Source organism: Arvicola amphibius, chromosome 2, assembly GCF_903992535.2.
Source record: "Arvicola amphibius chromosome 2, mArvAmp1.2, whole genome shotgun sequence".
In the NCBI taxonomy this organism is placed as follows: Eukaryota; Metazoa; Chordata; class Mammalia; order Rodentia; family Cricetidae; genus Arvicola; species Arvicola amphibius.
The window spans coordinates 137,978,391-138,002,122 of NC_052048.2; the positions used below are offsets into that span (position 1 = coordinate 137,978,391).

Here is a 23,732-nt window from a genome sequence, read left to right on the forward strand (position 1 = left end):
GTCAGAAGAGGGTAAGGGACCTAGGGTGGAAAAATATGATTCAGAGCACAGTGAGTGCCTCCTCCAGCCCCGGCCACTTAGTCTCAAGGACAGAGGCAGGGACAGCACCACTGAAAGCCACATTTGCTGCCGCAGCTACTCCAGGGCCTCTTAGGTTTCAAAGACGTCTGTGTAAGCCACAAAGGGGGTGTGTTCCTGTCTGTCTCGTGGATCCACCTGAGACAACACATATACACTGAGCTCTCTCTCTTCATGGCACACTGAATGCTTTGTTCTTCTACCAATATATCTTGGCAGCACAGTTAGGAAATCTAACCGAATCTTTTCAACCATTCTTTTTCAGAGTGTCTTAAAATTTCCCCTTTAGAGACATAAGCTAAAACAGACTGGCACTGGCTGTGACGTGCCTGTCACCTGAGTCCACATATGTTTGGAACTCATGGGGAATTCCCACTGTGGAGCTATGCCATACTAATGCAATCAAATGGCGCCTTCATAGAAAATCACTGGAATTCTGGAAAGGAAGGAAAGGGATCTGCAAACACAGCAAGACCTATCCTGTCATGCCTGGAAGAGCATCCACAGGATGTCCAATCCAGGGGTTCCCGTCAAAAGTCAGAGAAACACTTTCTTAAGGCAAGAAGAGAACACAGGGATTAAAATAGAAAACCAGAAGGAGAAAATAAAGGAGGACATTTCGTGTTCCAGACATGCCATTATTTAGTAAGGGGAGAAAGAGAAAAGTCTTAGTGTGGAAGAGACCCCAAAAGGCACAACTCTCCAGCCATCACTAAATCCATTGGGTTGAAGGCTTCCATTTTTCTGGTCAAGGACAGCAGGCAAAGGCCTGAGCTGCATGCTTGCCTAAACTAGCAGCGGCTCCAGAAGGAAAGCAGAATTCAACCGAGGAGGGCAAGCCGCAGTTTGGTTCCTCACCTATTCTTTTCTTCCTGAATCTTGCATCTGAAAACCCCCAGCTTCACACAGCATCCCCCATCCGCTTAGGTGAATCTCTAGCATGGTCCATCCTTCCTCCCCAGAGCAGCTTCCCATGCTGGGCAATTTGTCATGGGTTTCCCCTCTGAACACTTCTCGGACAACACAGCACAGCACAAGAAAGAGGCCCTAATCTTCTGGCGGCAGCTCACATCCAGAGTGGGTCTAAAATGAAGACAGTACATGGGGAAAACTCCCCTAACTTTTTGTTTAGACTGGAGAGCGGGGTCAAGCCTGGTCAGACTGTAAGGTGTCCCTGGATTCTAAGCACATACGCAAGTCAGTGAATGGGTTCTCGCCTACGACATCTGCAGCTGTCTGAGCAGAAACAGAATCACCGAGAACAAAAGACAAATCAGCAAACATGAAGTGGACAGCTGTTTGCACTGTCTCAGACAGCAGCAGCCCTTCTTCTGGGTGGAAAAGTACTGCTAGGTTTTGTGCAGAACACTTCTAAGTGCCACCGACTGGGAATCTTCTGCGCCCCTCTCACCGGGCATGGAAAAGTGAAGAAGAAGTGGGCCTGGCTTCCCAGAACTAAGTCAGTACACATGTAGGTATTAAGAGCAGCCCTGTGGAGCCAGCTGCTCTCTCCGACCTTGAGTTTGACACAAGGCAGCGGGTTATGTGTTAAACAAAGGAATTTGCAGCCTCCTGCCTTTCTGACTAGAGACCAGATGGAAGTCCTCAAGGATCCTCTCCCACTTCCGCCTTCCCTCCCACCATAGGGCAGCAGAAAGAACGTAGCCGCTCACCTTGAAGTTGTGTGTCTTCTCATAGTTGAAGTGGTTGTCGTGTGTGAGGGCAGCTCTTCTGACAAGTGAGGAGATCTGTGAACAAGCAAAGAGCTTGAGAGGAGACCAAAGAAAGCCACCTTTGAGTCCCACCTTCACCCCAAACACAATGGCCAGCAACTCTTGACGCTTCCTGCCAGGCTTGGACTTGCGAACCATTGCACATTTTCTCTCGTTTTCCAGCCAGAGCTCTTGAGAGAGCATTGTGCTTGGGTCTCGGATCTCCCAAGTCTGCCTGTGGGAGCTCTCTAGAGCCAGCAGAGTTTTGGGACTGTGGCAGCAGATTTGAGACAGCTGTGTCCCGTCTGCAGAGCCCCGAGGCATGTGACCTGGAAGGGACGACTGAGTGATGGAGGGGGCTCTGACTGAGTAGGGATGGGCCTGCTTTGTGCTATTTCTTAAGGCTGGCATGTGCCTGGAACAATAGCACACATTCATGTGTAGCCACCCCCTGATTATCCAGTCAGCACAGGGGATCCAGGGAGGCAGCCATGTGTGCACATGCGCATGTGTGCATGCAGGCGCGCGTACACACACACACACACACACACACACACACACACACACTTCTTGTGGTGTTCCTAGTCAAAGCTGTATCCAATTATTCTGGGCCTCTGAATCTCATTCTGGGCTGACCTCCAGCAGACTAAACCTCTAAACCCACATGATCCTTTAATCTTATAGGGAAAGACGCGCACCTATATTTTTTTTAACTGCCCAGTACTTGAAAACCTTATCTTTATTCTTACACATTTATCAAACTGCAACAGTCTGAGCCCACGCAGCTTTGAGAGAAGTGAAAACCATTTGGCTCTGGGCTCAGCAAGCTCCCAGGCCAGAGGGTAGAAGGCAAGGCTGCCTCACTACAGGGTTCTACCATTTTCCTTCATCCCCTCCCGATGCTCCTGCAATCCCACAAGGAGACACACCTTAACTACAAATGTCACTGCCATTTTTCTTTTTAAACAAAGCGTCTTGGGTGTGCATTTTCTTAGTGCCTCAGCCTATCTTCAGGCCCTTTGTGCTTTTCAAAGCATTGGATTGCCCTCCTTTGGGATCATGGTGTTTGGGCCCAGGTCTCTCCATTAATAGAAGTGAAAGGTTGGGGTGTCTTGGGAGTACATTAATGTAGCTAATACCAGACAGGCAGTAAAATCAACACTTTCGGAACTAGAAAAGAAAAGAATACAGAAGGCTAGGTGAACAGAGAGACAGATGTTTGAGTTGCATCCTGTGTCCTATAAGACATGGCCTTGTGTCTGAGCAGAGCCCCTCGAAGCTGTCCTGTGGCAATTCATGACAGCAGCCCTTTCCCTGTGTGAGTCTCCACTTCTATGCCCCATCATTTTGGCTTGGTTCAGAAGTCAGAAGTGCCTTCTCCAACTTCATCTTGCTACCTTTTTTTTTTTTAAAAAAAATCAGAAATAGCAGTCAAAGTTTTTGTCACTTGTAGGAACTTACGCTGTGCCAGACAACACTCAGAATGTACTAAAGCACATTTACTCATTTAATCTCCAACATAAGGGTTTAAGGGCCAAGATGTTTAGGCCCATTTTCTGGATAAAAATACTGAGGCACCAAGGGTAACAGAATTTGCTGAAGGACACATATCTTGTAACAGTAGCAGAATCCCACGCTTCTCCATGACTGAAACAAGTCCTGGCGTTGTGAGCTTTTACTGGTCTCGATATCCATTTGTCCCAGAGATCCTGAAAAGTCTCGTTTCCTGGCATATTCAGCTTCTCCATACAGCAGCTCTGGCTTCCCCTTGGAGTATCACAGTATCATTCTCAAACCTTCACTGCTAGTAAGTGAACACAGACCTTCTGATGTAAAGAGCCCACACAACAGTGTGTGAGGCGAAGTGAATGATTATACCATTTGAAAATCAGATTAAATAACCCTTTATACGGCAAGGGGGTAACAGAGTCTCCTTGTCGTGGGTTGCTGCTTGAACACAGGATTTAATCTTTTCTTCTTGTGTGCGTGTCACTAATTATTTTATTTCTACTCAGGGCAGTGACTTCTTTCTCAGAGAGTTTCCAGAGCATTTCCCCAAACACAAGACGCATTCAGCCGCAGGCAGGAACCACACACTGTCCTTCCAGGGTCCTCTTCACAGGGACTGACAGCGTTAGCTCCCCAGGGCAATGAGAGCTTCAGGGAGACTCTGAGTCACACTCTTACTACAGAAAAAAAAGGGTTGCAAGAGTCTCTTGGTGAAAACCCCCCTCATTTAGGCTCCCAAGGGGCTCTTTATCTGCACATCTCCAAGGAAGCCTCCATCCTTTCCGTCCTCCACAGCAGAAATCGCTGTCCCCAACACACCTCTCCACCTGACCTATACTTCTGAGCGGAGGCACATTTCTCTGGAGGTTCTACTGAAACCTGAACTACTGATGCTTGAGCCAGCCCCGTCTTTGTTTTGAGGGACTGTGCTGTGTGTTGTAAGCTGTGTGACAGCAACCCTTGGCTCTCCTCACTGGGTACCTGTAGAACCCCCACTGTGATCACCGAAAGGACATTGCCTGATACTGCCCAAGCCTCAGGTGAGGCTTGTCTGGCTTAAGTTAATAGCATAAACATTTAAGTGTGCTTACTGCATGCCAAGTACAATACTAGGTATGTTTCATGTTAGGATTTACTAAAGATATACAAGCCTACAATGTAGTACTGTGCTAATTCCTTACCCTACAGATGAACTAGGAGCTTAAATACCTTGCCCAAGGTCCCAAATCTTGCAGGTGGGAGTCTGTTGGCTTATCTAAGAAGGTCTGAGCTTCTTCCACCAGAGAACAAGTTTTATTTTTTATTGTGGTAAATACACATAACAAAGACTGACCTTCTGACCACGTTAGCATAAGCAGACTGGCTTTACGAGGGGCTTTTGCCCTCCTCATGTCCTCTTAGAGGCAGAGGCTGCTAAGGATACCTTGGCAGGAAGGTGAGGCTATGAACACACGGTCACCTCCCACTCTTTTTTCTCCTCCCATAATGAGGGCTGGAATTCTATTTTTAGAGTCTCTGTTCTTTCTCTCCACGTTCAGGATCTCACTTCAGGAAGGCTTCCGGAAACAAGAAGGCAATGGAATGTTGTCAGATGAAGAAAAGAGAGGATGGGTCAACAGCTGAAAAGATGTGGGAAAACAGCCACCAGGTGTGCCCAGTAACACAGAGGACGATGGGATCTTAGAAATCATGGGCTCACTGCCTGCTGCCCCACCCGCTTCTGACAGGTCTCTCCTGAACTCTAGAAGCCACATCCTTCTGTCTTATCTGGATTACTAAGTAGTGACGTGCCACAGGCTCATTATTTTCCCACGGACCCTAATTGTGTCCCAGAGATGCATTACAAAGAGCCCTGTTAAAGAGTGTCACCCCAGTTTCGGCACTCCAGTTCCGGGACCCCAGTCCCTGTCCCTACTCCTGGGCCCTTTACACTTCCCTGTCTTGTGTAGTGATAACCCAAACCACGGCCTGCCTGCAACCCCGAGCCTGACTGCCGCTTCCGCTGCCTCTGGCAGTGCAGAACATGGAACTCGGTATTCCATATGCTGGCCAGGAGCCACAGGGGGTCTCTAATATCTCAGCGGTGTTTGTGGCAATTAGAGTATGTCTGAGGAAAAATAGCTGGTGACGTAATAAAGGCCTGAATGGAGCCAGAGGTTCTATTTCCAGCATTCTCTCAGGCAGCTCTGAAGACAAAGATTTAAATAGACGGACACAGACAGATACACACGGCGGGGGGATGGGGTGGGGTGGAGAGAGAGAGAGACAGAGAGAGACAGAGAGAGAGACAGAGAGAGACAGAGAGAGAGACAGAGAGAGACAGAGATAGAGACAGAGGTGTGTGTGTGTGTGTGTGTGTGTGCGTGCGTAGAGACAAAGACACAGAGAAGGAGGGAGGGAGACAGAGGGACAGACATGGAGAGAGATTAACCAAAGCAATAATATCGAGAAATGAGAAAAGGCCAAAATATTTGTTATAGGGAAAAGGGCAAATAACCAATGGTCAAGTGTGTAATGGTATATTACATACATATTAACCAAAGTGAGCAAAAACACCTCAATGATGGGAGCATCTACCCATGCATAATATTAGGGTAGGGGTGGGCTGCTGAAGCAGATACCAGCATATTCCCCATTTTGTAAGAGAAATTGACCAAAATATTTCCCTCACCCCAAATTGTGGAACATAAGCAATAGTATCTCTGGGCAGAGAAACTTTCACAGGCCTCTACCTTCCTCTATATATTTGGTACTTTTTATAATTATAACTTAGTCCTATTAAACAATAATTATCTTAAAAACTATATTCTATGGACTTTGCTAGTCATGTGGATGTACAATAAGCTGTTTGTGTCTGATACAGCGTGGCATTCACTTTAAAACCTCTTTTTCTTCAGGAGAAGGAACCCAGAGTCTGTGGCCCCTTCCACGGGGCTACTGAACTGGACCCAGAAACAGGCCCAGGTCCAATTTTCCTGCCTGTAACTCCTCAGTGGCTCCTCACAGGGACAGCGATGGAGCCCCCGAGAAACACTGTAAGATTCTCTGATGGTCTACCTCTTTCTGATTCTCTGTATAATGCCAGACCTGAGATCCTGCATCCCTAACACTCTCCCAGGTGATGCCGCTGTTGCTGGCCTTGGGACCCCTGACATAGGCCTTTTTCTCAGCCTGAGGCCTTGTCTGATAAAAAGAATCAGCTGGGGGACAGGCACAGAGACCGTCTCCCACACCTACTCAAGGTGCCCCCTCAGAACGGTCACGCTGAGCTTTCTGGAGAGAATGCCCTGTGTCTTAGACATCTCCCAGGGGACGGTAAGGCGCTTTTGGAACTGAGAGCTCCCATCCACACGCATCTCAAGGGCTTCCACTCACACCGATTATATGAGAGAATGAACGTAAGACCTGCGACTGGAGAGATGCTTCTTCCCCACAGGAATCAATGCCTTTCAAATACCAAATCGTGTTTCTCTGTATGCGACCCCACCTCACCCAGCTTCATGACATTTAAACCTCCATCAGCTCTCCAAGGTAAAAGCAGAAATCCATACCATGGCCTCCTACCGGTGCTGTGACCCTGCCACCTTCCCAGCCTTTCCTCTCCCCACGTCCCTGCTGTTATCTGGAGGACTGCTACCCATGTGGCTAGCACTGTGGTTTTGAAGGTCTGAAACGGGAGCCCAGGAGCTGGCAGACTTTATGAGCTCAGGCCCTGTGCACTTCCCATCACAATTAAAGCCCATGTCATGCCACTGCGCACCAAGCAGCCACTCAGTGCATTTCACCAGAATCAATGAAGGGTCCGCAGCCATAAACTCTCTGGAGGCGAGGCGATCACTACAACAGTTTGTCACCATCGCTATCAATTTATCAAACCTTTTAGACACTGGCGTTTTCTTAGGCTTGTTCTGTCCAGGTGCTGTCATTACAAAAGAAGCACTGGAAATGGGAGGTGTGTGGCCTGTGTAGGCCAGGCCCAGAGTCATGAGCCCTTAGGAACAAGACTAGGTAGGTTTGGGGTTTAAGAAGTGTCACTCTGTATCTTGGAAATAATAAATAAAGATTCATCTACATCCCCTCTCTCTCTCTCTCTCTCTCTCTCTCTCTCTCTCTCTCTCCTCTCTCTCATATCATCTATCTACCGATCATCCATCCGTCTAGCTATCTATGTATCTATTTATCTAGCTAATCAATTATATCATCTATCTATCATCTACTCATCTATTGTTGATGTATGTCTTCTTCTGAGCAAGGTAGAGCCGATGTCATATTCCCACTGTGTAGGTGAGAAGGCCGAGATCCTTCGAGGCATGCGTGGTAGCCAGGCTCAGGAACCTTATGCCCTTGCGCATGGAAAACCCTGGATTCCCAGTGTGGCAGGTGAGCAATCTACTGACACAAGGGCTAATTCCTCCTCTCCATTCCCGAGAACTTTTCAGTCTAAAAATTTCCAATACTTAAAATGTGACGTGCAAACAACCTGTGGTTCGTCTGTGGACTCTGTTCCAGTGAGTGACATGCTGCGGGCCGTGGCTTGGCTTTTGAAAAAAGCTGTGTTTTGTGAAAAACGAACACTCGCTTTCCAGCGGGTCTTTCATTTTTATCACCCTGCATCAAGATGACTCCTAATTCTGTAAAACGCCAGCATGCTCTCTTTTCCTCTGCACACTGGGGTTTCGCTACCCGCACCTTTAGGGAGCAAGGCCTAGGTGGCTTCTGTCCTCAAAGCACTAACCCATCAACCCCACTGCTGTCACAGAATAAATGTGTTGGAGGCCCGCTGCTCTAACGGTGCCGCTATGTGGACAGAGTTGGGTCTTTGGGGCTGTGCCCTTGAAGGGGATATCAGGACCTGCCTTTTCCCCTTTGCATCCCAACCCCCGTCTTTGTTCCACGCGCCATTTCTCACCTCGCTATTCTGCCTCAGTACAGGCCTAGAAACAACGGCACCAAGTGACCAGAGACCAAAACCTCAGCAAACATGAGCATGAATAATCTTAGCCCTTTGTCAGAGCAATGGAGAGTCAGCATACCTGCCCAGAGCCTAGAACACTTAGTGATGTGCCACAGTCGGTCATTCTAGCAGGAAATGCCTGGACCCAAGCACCCAAGTCAGGTGCGTCTGGTTTGGTTTCATTCTCTGGTAAGCACCCGTTAACACCTCTCATGGCTGCAGAGTGGATATACCAATGTAGCTCACTATACGCTATTTCTGTGTGTAATAAATATCCTTATCTATGAGGATACACACACACACACACACACACACACACACACACACACACGTTGAGGGACTACAGAGTTAGGGATTTCCACTATGGTTTTGGCTGTGGCATTTTAGAGTAAGTTCCCATTCTTGTGGACAAGTGAAAAACCAGAAATGCTGAATGATATTAACCCATTACTAAGTGAGAATCTAAACTGTGTGTGTGTGTGTGTGCGCGCGCACACACACACACACACACACACACATGAACATGCATTTTTTTTTATCAACACTACTAGCTGAGAATGTTTATATAGACACTGCACACTCTTTCCGACTGCAAAATAACCCCCCTTTCTCCCCCAAACGTCCTGGAGTATTTGCTTGCTTCTTTCCTTGTGGATTCTGTGTGTGACAAAGGTGGGGGACAGCAAAGACACTAAGCTGCAGACTCCTTCCCATGGCTGTGGAGGGACTGAGAGAGGCCAGGGTAGGGGCCCACACCCTTTCCACCTGCGCCCTAGCTAAAGCTCACAAATACGGCTTCCATTGCGTACACAGAAGCATCACGTTTCATGCCTGACTCAGCTCAGGACTGGAGCTGCCACTGACCTCCAGACCTTTTGCGCGGGGACCCCAGTAGTGAGGCCTCACATGCCCAGGTACCACCTTGGTTGTCTTCTAGGGTCATTATGAGAATCACAAGAACACCAAGGAAGGGGCTCGAAGCACAATCAATAAAAACTCAGAGCAGAAATTGGGGTTCAACCTGAAGGTCAGAAAAGCAAAGCAGCAGCCACTGGCTCTTACCTCGACCTTAGTCTGAAAAGGGCAATCCTGTGACTCCAGGAAACCCCAGAATGAGACTGAGACTGAGAGCTGTTTCTTTCCATCTTATAATCCTCCCTTGTTCAGGGATTAAGGGTGTGCACCACTACCACCTGGTTTCTATGGCTAACTAGTGTTGCTACAGGGATTAAGGGTGTGGATCATTGCTGCCTGCTCTCTAAAGCCAGTGTGGCTGCTTTACTCTCTGATCTTCAGGCAAGCCTCATTAAAATACAAGTGAAATGCCACTACAGGGTCTCAACATCCCTTCTAGAACCTGCTTCACTTGGTTCATCATAGCCTTCTCCTTACACTGAAGGGCCACGCAGGCTCCTAACGGACCAGAGAACCTAAGCGGCAGCAGATGGTCAGATTGCTGGTATAGGGCTGTAACTGATGTCTCTCCCGTAGGACCTGGCCAGCTGCCTTTACAGAGACCAGCGTCAGCAATGTTGGCTAACGACTGGTGTTTCTTAGACACGTTGATGTGGAAACCAAGAAGCTCCACACTGTGGACAAGGGGCTAGGGTACAACGGGGCAGCTCACACAAACCCCGTGCACTCTGAGGGGGAAGCAGTTGCCAAAAGTGCCCAGCTACTGTTTTCCTTGTGTGCTCTGTCCTCTCACGTTCCACATCTGTCTCCTTTGCTTTGCAGCTTTGGGTGGTTATGTGACCCTTCACCTCCAGCCAAAGGACTGATGGCCTTATGGGTTTTATTACAAACCTCAAGACACTCAGTTTCTGTTTTATGACACCTGACTGTAGCAGAACCCAGGTGTGTTCCTCTGACTCTTGCTCCCTCTCTGCCACTGTCACTTAGGTGAGCCAGGTAAATTTCTGCTGGAAGCTATACCACATTTGCCAAATTGCATTTTTTTGTGACTATAGAGAGCCCTATTTCAGAGCCCTATTGCAGAAAGCATGTGGCAGAGCCTGAAGCACTTATAGGACACGTGTTCTGCTTGGCAGGTGGAATTCGCCTGTCATCTAGAAGAAAAAAAAAAAAGTAAGGTAACCCACTGGTTTCTGTGTGTGAACAGTTCCAGATTCAAATGACAGAGGTGTTTGTTAAACATTTTTTAAAAAAACATCTCCAATCCCTATTGTGCTTTGTACAGTGAACAATCACCCGCACAAAACAGCCTTTGATGCCATCCCCAGCTGCGCAGCTGAGACTTGCTGGTGTAGAGGATTCAGTATCCTGAATTGCGTGTAGATACTCGGGCATTCCACACAGAATCACAATTTAGTTCTGGGCTCTGTAGAGGGTGGAGACTGGGATTTTCAGATTCTACCATCTGGGAAAGCCAGCCCAACACCAAGTCTGTGGTCCTGCTGTCCCGTCCTCCCCACAAGGGAATCAGAGTGGTGACGCTGCCCGGCCACAGTCACCACTGCACTGTGAAGGAGCAGGTCACAGCAATATGCAGGACTGACTCTTTCAGGCAAAGGCAGTTCATTCGGAAAGGACCACTGGCAATCTGACCTTGGCTCTGGTTTCAAGGCACGCAAATGATTCTTGGACACACTGTGAGCATCTCACTCCTTCCTTCTCTTCCCAGCAAATCTTTTGAAAGCAGCCATTGTTTATTAAGCACGGGGTTAGGCAACTGGACAAGCGAGAGGGTTGGCAGTAAACACAGGCAATACACACAGCAGGTGATGTATTAGAACACCACCTGGGCTGTGGAGAACAAGCACAGAGGTCATCTGTGCTGGGTGGGGCTATCCAGCCTGCTGTGCAAGCAGGAGGACCTGATTGTGAGTCCCCAGAGCCCACTTAAAGCCGGGTGTGGTAGTACACATCTATGATCCCAGTGCTCTTATGGAATAAGAGGTAGAGGAAAAAGAATTCCCAAAAGCTTGTAGGCTAGCTAGCCTAGACTATGTAGTGGTGAGCAACAAAAAAGCAAGATCCTGTCTCAGACAAGACTGAAGGTCAGGGCTGATGTCCAAGGCTGTCCTGCGACCTTCACATCCATGCCGTGAACGCACACACCCAAATGTGCGCTCGCTCCTCTCTCTCTCTCCTCTCTCTCTCTCTCTCTCTCTCTCTCTCTCTCCTCTCTGTTGCTGTCTCTCTCTTTCACACACACAAACACAGTGTAGAGATAGGAAGAGACGTTGCAAACTTCAAAAACAGTTGAGGGTCTCCTTGGCTAACATTTTCCTTTTAACAGTGGGGTCTGAAGCTGGGCTGTCTGGATTGAAATTTCAGCTTCACTGTTTTTTCCTGGTGGAGAAATTGAACCAATTATCAAGGTTGGATGTATATTACAATAATAGGTCCCTGATGGAGGACTAAGGGCTTAAGTTATGCTGACTATTGTTCAACCCTGTATCAGCTACCATGTCACATAAACACGTGCATGCACATATAACTTAAAGAATAAACTAACTTTCATAATATGCAGGTGATGTTTTCCAAAGTCTTAGGAAGGTGCCGTTCTAGTAAAAATACATTTACTTCCTGGGGTAAACTAAAAATTTCCCTTCTCACCTGCCATAATTCCTAAACACAATTTTAATTTGATCAGAATCAGTAGAGAGCTAAGAAAGATATTGTAAGTATTTTAATATATGTGCTAGCTCTTCAGAGACATTTGGTGACTGAGTGTGGAGTTTTATTAAAAGCATAAGCGCTACAAAACAGGCTGCACCATGAAGCATCATGGGATCAAAAGGAAAAGAGACCAGAAAGACACTTTAGGATGCAAACTTAGAAAAACAAAGAACGAGGTGGTTATTATGACTTTTCTATGGCCCTGGTGATGTCAGCAGGGCTGGTGGCCTCAGTCCTGGGCCCCATCCAGTGCTGCATTCAGGGAAGAGGAACACAACAATCCCGAAGCAGGTGGTGGCATGCAGCATTGAGCAGCCTCTAAACATCCTGCTGGGTTCCACATCGTCGCCCACAGCGCCCTCTCCCACAGCATCCTCTCCCCCGGCATCTTCACTCATGGCATCCTCACCTACAGCATCCTTGCCCTCACACACGGCATCCCCTCCCGCAGCATCCCCTCCCGCAGCATCCTCGCCCACAGCCTCCTCACCCACAGCATCTTCACCCAGCTTCTCTCACGTGTGTCTGGCTGTTGGAGGGAGACAGTACCTGCTCCCTGCTCTTTGTGCTACCTCAGTGCTTTCTTGGATTCTCTCTCTCTCTCCTCTCTCTCTCTCTCTGTGGTGTGTGTGTGTGTGTGTGTGTGTGTGTGTGCAGGTGCCATGGAGGCCAGAAGTCAATGCTGGGTGTCCTCTATTACTCTTCACCATATTTTTTTGTGACAAGGTCTTACATTAAAACTGGAGCTCACTAATTTTATAAGATCAGCTGGCCAGGGTGCTCTTGGGATCTACAGGCTTCATGTCCCCAGTGAGAGGATTGCAGGTGTGTGCAACTAAGCCTGGCCTTTTTGCATGGATGCTGGGTTCTAAATCCCAGTTCTCATATTTGTGTAGAAAGCACTCTGCTGACTGGCCAACTTCTATAATATACATGATGGTATCAAATTTATTTTATTTTAAATACCTAGTTATTTCTAGTTATTCTGTGATAAAGTTTGAAAATTCTGTGTGCAGCCATGTCTTACAGGATTACATGTTATATCACTGTTTAAACATATCAGCATTTCCCAGATTTGTCTGTACCCAAGGAAAACCAATAAATATTTAGCAGCAATAGCGTTTGTGAGACTCCATGCATAATGTTAGGGTGGTTGTTTCCATCAAAATATAGACCAAGGTTTGATGCCTCCAGCACAGCAATAGCTCAGCAGAGCTTTTATGTATTGGGTTTGGCTGAAAGTACTACTTATCCTGAACTACACACACACGAGAAGATGAACATTGGTCTTGCCTATAGTCCTCGGTGATCCTGAGATGGGGTGGATATGGGCGTTACCATCTTGTCTCCTGAATAATGAGTCATTCAGGGCTGGTGGACCAGGATTATTGCCGCAGATAACAATCTTTTAGTAATGTCAGTTCCAGGCAGGGTGGGCAGAGTGCACCACCTGGTACTCCATGCCAGAAAAACGTGGGCACTGTGCCAGCTAGTTTGATGTCAATGTGACATGAGGTCAAGTCATTTGCGAAGAGAGAACTTTGAGAAAATGGTACCTCCAGGCTGGTCAGTGGGCAAACCTGTGGGGCATTTTCTTAGTGATTGATGTTGCAGGCCCAGAACATTGTGGGTGGTGTCAACCCTGGGCACGTGGTCCTGGAGTGTGTAAGAAAGCAGACTGAGCAAGCCACAGAGCACAATTCAGCAAGCAGCACTCTTCCATGGACTCTGTGTTGGCTCCTGCCTCCAGTTTCCGGCCCTAGTTGAGTTCCCATCACAAGTTCCCTGATGCAGAACTGAAGCTGAGATAAAACCCTTTTCTCCCCGAGTTGCTTTGGGTCATGGTGTTTTATCACCGTAATAAAAAGCTAAGTTAGTTACCTTTTGGTTCCTGTGGGACCTTCTGAGTTGCCATGATGTCTTGCTGGACAGAGCCCAGGATATCACCTGAACCTCAACATTCCAGATTGTGACCTTGTCAGCACCCAGGTGCCAGTGAGTCTAAAGTCCCAAGATCTCAGGGCGCTGCCTCAAGGGCTTGGCACCCACACACCTCCTTTCTATACCCCCCACACAATCGGGTTCAGAAATGGTCTCACACAGAAGTCCTTGTCTCTGAAGGCTACATCCTAAAAAAATCTGAATCCACTGCCCTTTCTTCCCTGGCTCCAAGTCCTTCCAGAAAGTTGAAGCCTTGGGGCCAAAGTACTACAGTCAAAAGACAAGAATCAGAGAAGAGCTGCGGAGCTGCCGGTGGTGGGAGCCTGGCGCTGGCTGTTGTTTGGAGCAGGAGAGCCTGTCTGCTGGCTGTTATTCCAAACTCTATTGCTCTGCCTGGTTTCCAAATTTGGGTTCTGTCTTCTCATCTGGAAGAACCCTTCTACTGGCCCAGCTGATGCCCAGGACTCGCTTCTCCAGATAAACATGACCCAAGATGAGTCCCAGTTCAGGAAAAGAGCCGAGCTTCCTTACATCTCTGTTGACAGGATGCCTTGGGCACTATGGGAGGGAAAGAGCAAATTTCTCACAAAAGGCAAAATAGTAGGTACTGGGGAAAGATCCCCAAAGAATGATGAGTTCAGATGAGATTTCCAAACAAGGTGTGGTGGGTATATCAGTAGTCCCAGAACTTGCGAGTGTTGGTAGGAGGATTATGAATTCAAAGCCAGCCTAGGCTACACAGAGTTCTAGGCTAGCCCTGGCTGCAGAATAAGTCTCTAACATAAATACATATATAAATAAATACATATATAAATATATAAATATTATAGGTAAATATACATAAATAGATGATAGATAGATAGATAGATAGGTAGATAGACAGATAGATAGATGAATAGATAGATAATGTTCATTCTAAGGTTTAATTTCTAAGAATTAGAAGTATAGGATTTCAATGCTTCTGAAACTTTTTTGCATGCTTCTGTCAGTTGAGACGAAGGCAATGCTATGGGGCTTCCAAGGCTGGGTACAAAGGGCAGGGAGGCTTTTATCTTGTGCACAAGAATCCTTGCACATGACTAGCAATGAGCTGTCATGTTAGAAGTCCCCACTGTGCCAAGGCCACCACATTTCAGTGAAGCACAAGCTGCGTGGAAAGCTTCATGTGGGAATTGTGCTGGGCAGCCCTGTGGGTCATTGCAGTTCAGCTTCCAGATGTGTGAGCGAAGGCATCTCCACCTGACCCCAGAGCCCAGCTGTCAAGTCCCCTCAACACCAGACGGCACAGACTTCTAACTTCCGGAGTTTTCACTCAACAGAACCTGATGCCATGGAACGATGGGCATAGTTTTTAAACTACGGTTTGTTGTTTAGCAATGATATTTAAGATAGATTTCTGGAAGCCTCCAGTTTATGTGATTAACACTAAATCACTGTTTTTTTAAAAGGGGATTAATTCTTAGCATGTTACCTATGGTGGCAACCTTATGTAGAATGCAGTTTTATTCTATTTTTTATTTTTTCTGTATAGACAAAGCATACATGAAACATTAGTTTAGCTTTCTTCTGAGAAAGATATTGTTCTATGCACAGTAGAAAAAAAAGTTTAACTGAATAGGCTCTGATGTTTTGGCATATGTAAATTTTTTTAATGCTGTAGGACAACCAGAACATATAATTCTAGCTTATTAGAGGTACAAATCAGATACTTTTATAGACACTTTACAGCCACCTTGCCTCTCCCATTCAGGCATCCATCTGCCCACCCACCTCGCCAACCAACTGACTAGCCTATAGACATCAGCCAACATGGGTGACCAGCTCCTCGGGGTGACTCTGTATTGGTCTCTAGACACCCATTAGATCCAGTCCTTGCCCTCACTCATGATAGCTCATAGACTAGCAGAAGGGTTTGCAGCCTATGAGTTTTGACATGTACAAGGCATTGCTATTCATCCCCATGATGCTCTAAACATGGAGGATATTGATGAATAGATGCCAACTAGCATCCACATTGCTTAAGGACTCCCAGATGATGCCAGAATGTGTTTGCTAAGGGAAACTCACTCCCACTGGACACTGAATAGTGAGACTGTGGTCACTGGCCTGGGATAAGGACAGCAGTGAGTGGCTTGCTTGAATGACAGTGGGGGAATAGCCAGGAAGTCAGGAGTCTACCTGTGACAAGAGGTTCCTTCTTGCTTGTCAGGTAGGGGAGTTGAGAGACTCGGACCTCGCTGGGCTGAAAGCTAGTGTCCCACAGATCCAAGTATATATTGCTGTCCTGTTACAGGTTCTCACTGCTGTTGGGTGTGTGTGTGTGGGGGGGGGTCTGTCTTGTGGAGCTCAGTGAACTGGAATTGCTGACTGACTTCAGACTGGCATTTTTCTTTCTCTTCCCTATGACACCATCTGCCAGATGTTGTACTGTGTCTGGGGACAATTGGAGCCTCTGTCTTTGTCTTCCAGAGGTCTCAACTGTGGGAAAAGGTAGCTGGAGAAACCTCAAAGGACTAGGGAGCCTGGCCTCACTTTGATTTCTCTGGGGCTGTGCTCACTTTGTGTGTGTGTGTGTGTGTGTGTGTGTGTGTGTGTATAAAAAGAAAACCCAGACGCCAGAGGACATCAGTGAAAGTGGAAGAGAAAAGGGGGTGAAAGGGTATCAGTGGCACACGGGGATGAAGCAAGATAAAAACAGCACGGGGAGAACAGCAACCAGTCCGTTAATAAACAAGTAAGTAAGTCTGTAGGGACCCGAACCTTTGCAAGCTCAGAGGAGGCTAACCCCTGACTCCTGGGGCCCCTGGCAAGGCACAGAGGTATGAGGCACCATGAGATCCCCGAGAATGCCTGAACCAACATAAAAGGGCACTAGGAACCGGCTGCTCCTGGCCCAGTGTAATCTGATTCAGAAGTCGCAGAGACTTCTTTGTGGAGGAATCGCTGTCAAGCTCAAGGCCCCAGTGGCCGGCTCTGGTTGAATTTCATCCCCCGGGCACTGCATCTGTCCTGTCCTGAATTCTGATATTCGTCACCGGGTTGGATCAATGCAAACAGAACTTTGCCAAAGAGATAGGCAGGCAAAGGGCGCCGGAGCCTCCGGCTTTATCACAGCCAGAGCCGCCTCCATTCTAGAAGCACAGCTTTTCACGCAGCTCAATGGCTGGAGGGCACTGAGAACTTAGCCAGGGACATTCCACGAGCACTTTGATGATTGACATCTGCTTCTTCCACGTGCTCCCATCCTCACACTGCCGTCCTCTCTGCTGGACAGTCTGATGGGTTTGGTTCCTCTTCCATTACATCCAAAATGAGGGTTCAGCTATGACCCTGTAGGTCTAATATCTGTTGAGAGCTAACGGCCGCGTGGAAAATACAGGCGTCCTTGGTAAGGCAAGAGTCGGGATGAAGACAGACACACACATATTACACTGGAGCTATAGGGGACAGAGGCAGGCAGCTACCATGAGACTCGCTCAACTGGTTGATGAGTGGCCTGTGTCTTAGAGCCACAGTGGCATCCCTTGGAGAATAATTATCTAGTCATGCCACTTGCCTCATGTTCAGACCTGCGGTTCTTAACCTTCCTAATGCTATGGCCCTTTAATACGGTTCCTCATGTTGGGATTCCCCCCAACTATAAAATTATTTCACTGCTGCTTCACACCTATAATACTGCTACAGTTCTGAATTGCAGGATTTCTGATATAACCCCCAAAGGGGTCATAACCCACAAGTTGAGAACCACTGGGTGAGACATTCAAACAGCATCAGGACGGCCCACTAGTTCTAGTATATTTACCACCTGAAAATAATCAGATGTCATCATGCTTCAACTGTGCAGTGCACAGGGGCATGGCCTGTGACTGACTCTGTGTGTGTGTGTGTGTGTGTGTGTGTGTCTGTGTGACATGAAGGAGGACTGCAAATCCTTCATGCAGACTCTGCAGCATTTAACACCCCAGGCACAGACTTTAAAACGTTTGCAAGAGATGCATCCAAGACAACAAGCTAAAACTGTCTCTGACAGAGTAAGTAATTGAAATTATGTTATCACTATGGTTTATTTGTAAATTTCAGGTAGATTGGTGTGTGCAGCTTGAAAATAGGTGCAAAGCCATAAACAGAGGCTACCACACCACAGGCCAGCGGCATGCTGCCACAACCTAGCCCCATCTCACAGGCTTGGCCCCTCCACAGCAGGACAGATGCTCAGGGAATCTCCTGGCTTTCCTTGCACTGAATTCCAACCCAGCACTGCGGGATCAGGATGGCCCAGCACTTCAAAGGAACGAGTTTCCTGGGGTCTCTCTATTTCCCTCTTGATACTCATTTCAATGATGAATACAGGGAGAGAGTTCGCCAAGGCTAGAGACTTCACCACTGTAACCTAGAGCAACCTCAGAGAGCAATTAAAACCAATTAGGCCCGAGTGGGTATAATTACAGTGACTTAATGAGCGGAGAGGGAATGAGCCTTTTCTGGGAAGCAAGGGGACCTCCACGTGTGCCTGTGAGGAGGCGAGCCCAGCACCTTGCCAGAATGTTTCCGAATGGTGGCAGCGGCGGGGGTAGGGAGAATGGGGGTGGGGTAGGGTTGGGGGAAGGAGTGCGAGGATGGGGGTGTAGATGGGGGAAGAGTTGGGGGAGGTAGGGAGGAGATTGCGACAGGGAGAAAGGGGGCCCTTTCCAAGGACAGTTTTGTTGCCTGAAAGACACATGCAACTCTCTGCTATGCAGCTTCCAGGGAAGGGGGGGGGGGTGGGCAGGGAATATGCGGCTTGATTCAGGGCTGTGGGCAATGTAGAGGGGGCCCTAGGTCAGCAGGGACCTATTCTGATGGTGGCCCTGGTTTTGTCACCCCTTTGCTAGACATTTGGGAGCCCAAACTTCACTGCTAGTGCTGGGGCTAGGACTGCGTGGCCACTCCACAGCTAGAACAATAGAGCATAGTGAGTCTTAAATACCCTGGGGACAAAGGAGGTTTGCCAGCATGCTTCTGTGTGCTGTGGCCTGGGTGAAGTAGGAACAGGCCTGGACTGTGGATATCGGGGAGAGGTGGGGTGGGGTGATGTTTCTGGGATTTTCCCATTCCCAGTGGAGAAATAGGCTGCAGAGCGCCCTCTACAGCCTGCCTAGAGGAGCAGCCTGGGGCTCCAGTCTCATTTCCTGGTAGGCTCCAACCAGAGGCATTCTTAACCAATGAACAAACACATTTCCCAAGGCTCCTGCGCAGTTGGAGCATCACCCAGAGGGCTTGTGGAAGGCAAGATGTGAGGGACCCACTGCCGACCTACAAATCCAAGAGGAGGTTCTGGGAGTGGAGATAGAAACCTGCAAATTAAATAGGCCACAGTAACGTTCAGGCACAGTATGCCTGAGATTCACGATCTCGGGGCTTGTCTGTCATTTGGTAACTGCAGGCAGGCACAGGCTCGGGGGGAGATACAGTTTTCCTAGAGACTTCCCTGCTCATCAGATTCCCTCTCCTTCAATCAGGCGTTCCGGTGGGCACAGGTAACTGACAATGACTAACGCTTAGACCTTCTGGGAGCGAGTGCGTGCAGGAGTGAGGAGAGACAGCTGAGCGAGCAATCATGAAGCCGCCTGTGCTCTGGAACTTGAGAGAGGTAGGTCCCAAGTGTTCTGGGAACAAGGTAGACACCAATAAATTCAGAGAGGCAGATAGGGAGGTATGCCAGGGTCAAGGCCAGAGGAAATCTTCAAAAGGGTTTGACAGGCCTTGTAAAGGGCACGCACATGTCAGATAAGAAGACGACAATTATTTACAAGTGGACAACCCCACAAACTTGGGATGTGTTTGGGGGAGAAGACAGGGCTGTCCTTGAAATAGCCACTGTTAGATGTGTTGTTACTGCCTTCCGTGTTTGCAGTATCAGGGAGTGGACCCAGGGCCTTGTGAGCTAGGCAAGGGCTCTACTACTGGGAAACACCCCAGTCCTCACGGCTTTTCTTCTACCCTCAGACTGGCAGAGCAGGCTCCTTCTCCCAAAACCTCGTCTCAGACACTTGCAAGTCTGTGATCTGAAAAGGCTTAGTAGCTGGGCTCTGAGGACATGGGATGGTTTGTAATAGGTGAACTGGGAGCGAGTGCCATAAAGCTGAGAACCAGGAGAGCAGGTTCACGGGAGCTTGGGCTGAACCCTGTCCTCAGACAAGACAAGGTGTGGTGTCCTTGTCCGCACTTCTCTCCTGGGCCAAAGGCATCGCTTGGATCCAAGAGCTGTCACATGGCATCTGATACTTCCCCCAACCCCAGTCTGTCACTTGCTGCCCACAGGCAAGGCTCAGCTGGGTATTTTTTAAAAAGTATTTAAAGAATATTAGCAGCATACACAGTATTGAGTTTCATTCTGGCATTTTCAAACAAAATTTATTTTTGTTGAGTCTCCCGTGTTCACACCATCCCATGTCCCTGGCTCCTCTTTGTGCTTTTCTAGCCACCTGGATGTTTTGACTTTTGAAAAACAATGTTGAAGCAGAGATGTCCATGGTTCCCAGTCAGAACTCCACATTTTCCCAGTATCAGGTAAAACCATACAGACATCAGACAGGTCCAGGGAGCAGGCTTCAGGTTCCCATCTGGCCATATCTATGTGTGTGGTGTTTGGCCTGCATGTACATGTGCACCATACACATGCAGTACTTACAGAGGCCAGAAGAGGGCCTCAGATACCCTGGAACTGGAGTTACTGCCAACTCTGACTTACCATGTGGGTGCTCGAACGGAACCTGGTTCCTCTGCAAGAGCAGCAAGTGCTCTTAACTGCTGAGCCATCTCTTCTGCCCACAGTCTATAATTTTATTGGATGAATTTTCAAAGCTGTAGCATTAGCACTGTTGTTATGTTTCTATGATTATTAAATCTTAAGCGTATATACAAATTTGAGAAATGAATTGTTTTGCCTTTAAACTCCCAGAAGATTAAAAACAATTTTGGGGGGGTTGGCAAGAAAGTGCAGTGGGGCAAGGTGCTTGCAGCCAAGCCTGACAACCTGAGTTTGAACCTGTAATCCACGCGATGGAACGAGAGACTCTATTGCAAGTTTTCCTCTGAGCCCCAAAACATGCTGTGGAATGTAGGGTGCATACATGCCAGTGCATGGGTGGGGATGAGAGGCATGTCGGGGGCACATGCCAGTGCACGGGTGGGGATGAGATGAGAGGCATGTAGGGCACACATGCCAGTGCATGGGTGAAGGGGAGAGGCATGTAGGGGTGCACATGCCAGTGCACGGGTGGGGATGAGAGGCATGTCAGGGTGCACATGCCAGTACACGGGAGGAGGGGAGGGGACAACTTTTGAGAATTGGTTCTCTCCTTCATGGATTCAGGTCGTCAGACATGGTGGTAAGTGTCTTTACCTGCTGAGCCCTTCTGGCCTGACGTGCTAGAACTGCATGTCATCCCCACTAGTCTCTTGACAGTCAAGCTGGGAAACCTGCACACGGGAACAGGCAAATGCTGGACACCAGGTCTCCCTCTGGCTGCCCCAGAGAGGCAGCATCTCAGTTTCATCCAACAGCACACCCGACTGTGGTAACTAAAGGAGCCAACAGCACGTCAAGTGACTGTTAGAATGACTTTAGTGAGTTCAACACCTACCAAGAAGACACTGGATAGTGGATATGAAGCATATAGCTCGTGATGCTCACTGGACAGCCACTGTCCCTTCTCTATGAGGCTAGACTTAGTCTGACCACGTGACTTGTTTTGGCTAAGCAAATAAGGTGGAGTCAGGTGTCGCGCTGAGGACAGGCCATAGGAAGAAGACAATCTTGGGTAAAGACCACTGCCATCCATGATGGGACGGAAGAATGGGTAAGAAACGAACCGTTTGGTGCTTTCAGACCCTGACATCAGGATTTCTTTCTGGTGACCTAACCTAGCCCGCCCTTACTGAGACGCTGATGACTGTAGATGACAGGAAACCCCTTCAGCCTGCTCTACAACAACCCCCACTCACTCAACACCCCAAGATCTCAAGCCACACTTGCATTTCATTTCCTTACTTCCCTGCCCTGTATTCTAGCTGTTGTGGGCGTATGAAGTTCCTTGACTATAAAACAGCTGCTAGCGCTAAGAACACCGACCTGCCCTGGCCCACACTATTCCTCATGCTTCATCCTGATCGCCATTCCTGAAGCCCCTCAGCTCTGTGCCCCCTCCCCAAGGCTTGCTACCTGGCATGTCTTGTCTTTACTTTGCCCCAGTGCAACTTCCTTTTCCTTAATAATACAGGTCAAAAGTCACCTCCCCTTTGAACTGTCCCTGAACCCGCATTACTGCTAAAATGAACTGCTTTGGTCCCAGAGCATGTTGGAAACCTTTTATGTAGTGCTATTACTTATTATTTCTCTCTGTCACGTTCCCACCCACAGAAGCCCTCCCCACTGAGGCACTTTATAAGTCAGGGATTTCGAGACATGGAGGCGTTGGGGGGCATGCCAGAGTGAACGGTGAGACAAAGGGCAAAATTGTACAAGGTGTGCACGCACACGAGTGAGAAAACAGCTCCAGTCTTGTTAGAGGAGTGCAATGTGATTGCACGTCAGCCTAAAGAAACCCAGTGGATTCTAAAATGGAAGCCACCGGTTGGTGCAGAGGCAGCCTGGGTAGGCCCTGATCTCTCTGTCAGCTCTGCTTCGGTCAACATGACATGCCAGACACACACAAGACAGGGAGGAGAGCACGGTGGGCCATGTTCCTCCACCTAGCTGGCTGAGGCGTCCAGGACATCATTCCTCTCCCGTTCTCACCATCCCACTGTGGGGTCTCTCTCCAGGCTCCCACACTTCTGGCTCAGTCACCTGCACTGTTTCCCAACTGCCCCTGGCTATGCGAGTGAACGAACAGGGAAGGTTGCTGCAGCTTCCTCTTTTTCTCATTTGTTACGGTGCAGAAATAAAATGAACGATGCCCATGCTGTTCATTTGATGGATATCGCATCTGACTTTCCTGTGGGTACCGTAACAAATAACAAACTTGGTGGCTTCAGAGAGCATTGTTCTCATGTAATTATGAAAAACAGAAATCAGAGACTAATTTCTCTAGCTGAACTCAAGGGCTACAGGCCCTGTAGAGCAGGGGTTCTCAACCTTCCCAATGCGGGGACCCTTTAATACAGATCCTCACGTTATGGTGACCCCCAACCATAAACTTATTTCGCTGCTACTTAATAACTGTAATTTTGCTGCTGTTATGAATCATTATATAAATATCTGATGTATGGACCCCCAAAGGGGTCACGACCCACAGGTTGAGAATCACTGATGGAGAGGCTCCAGGAGCAAATTCTTCCTGGCTGCTGCTGTTTCTCCTTGGCTCTTGTTTGCATCCCTCCCATACTTTCAATTCTCTTTTCGCTCCAGGCTTCCAGGACTTTCTCTTCTGGACCTGACACCTGTGGCACTCTTAGGAGGATCTCTATGGTGGCATCTGATGGCCACTGGAGAATCCAGGACAATTTCTTCCCCTTAAAATCCTCTGTGAGGGGATTGGAGAGGCGGCTCAGCTGTTAAGCATGTGTACTGCTCTTCAAGGGACCCGAGTCTTGTTCCCAGCAACCACTTCAGGCGGTTCACAACTCCCCCAACTCTAGCTCCAGAGGAGTGGGATGTGCCTGGCCCTGGTGGGCACCTGCATTCATACACATTCTCATACACAGACACACATGCATACTTTAAAAGATCATAACCATTAATTAGAAAGTAAGTCCTTAACATGATCACATTTATAAGTCCCCTTTCCTAACGGAGCTCATACTTCTGGGTTAGAGCCTGGTATCTCAGGAGGCCATTGTTTTTCCTGCCACAGTGTTCTGTAAGCTCTCCCTCATCTCGCTCACTTCCTGCTGCCCTGCCCTCTCTCCTG

At 48.2% G+C, this 23,732-nt stretch overlaps 1 protein-coding gene across 2 annotated transcripts in view; it reads right to left on the minus strand.

Moving 5' to 3' along the window:
• Positions 1–23,732, minus strand: part of Chn2 (chimerin 2) — a 278,546-nt gene that overhangs the window by 26,933 nt on the left and 227,881 nt on the right. For both annotated transcript variants that reach the window (XM_038319598.2, XM_038319599.2), the window contains exon 7: positions 1,752–1,826. In XM_038319598.2, coding sequence (XP_038175526.1) covers positions 1,752–1,826 — 75 coding nt within the window. The remainder of the gene's footprint in view (positions 1–1,751; positions 1,827–23,732) is intronic.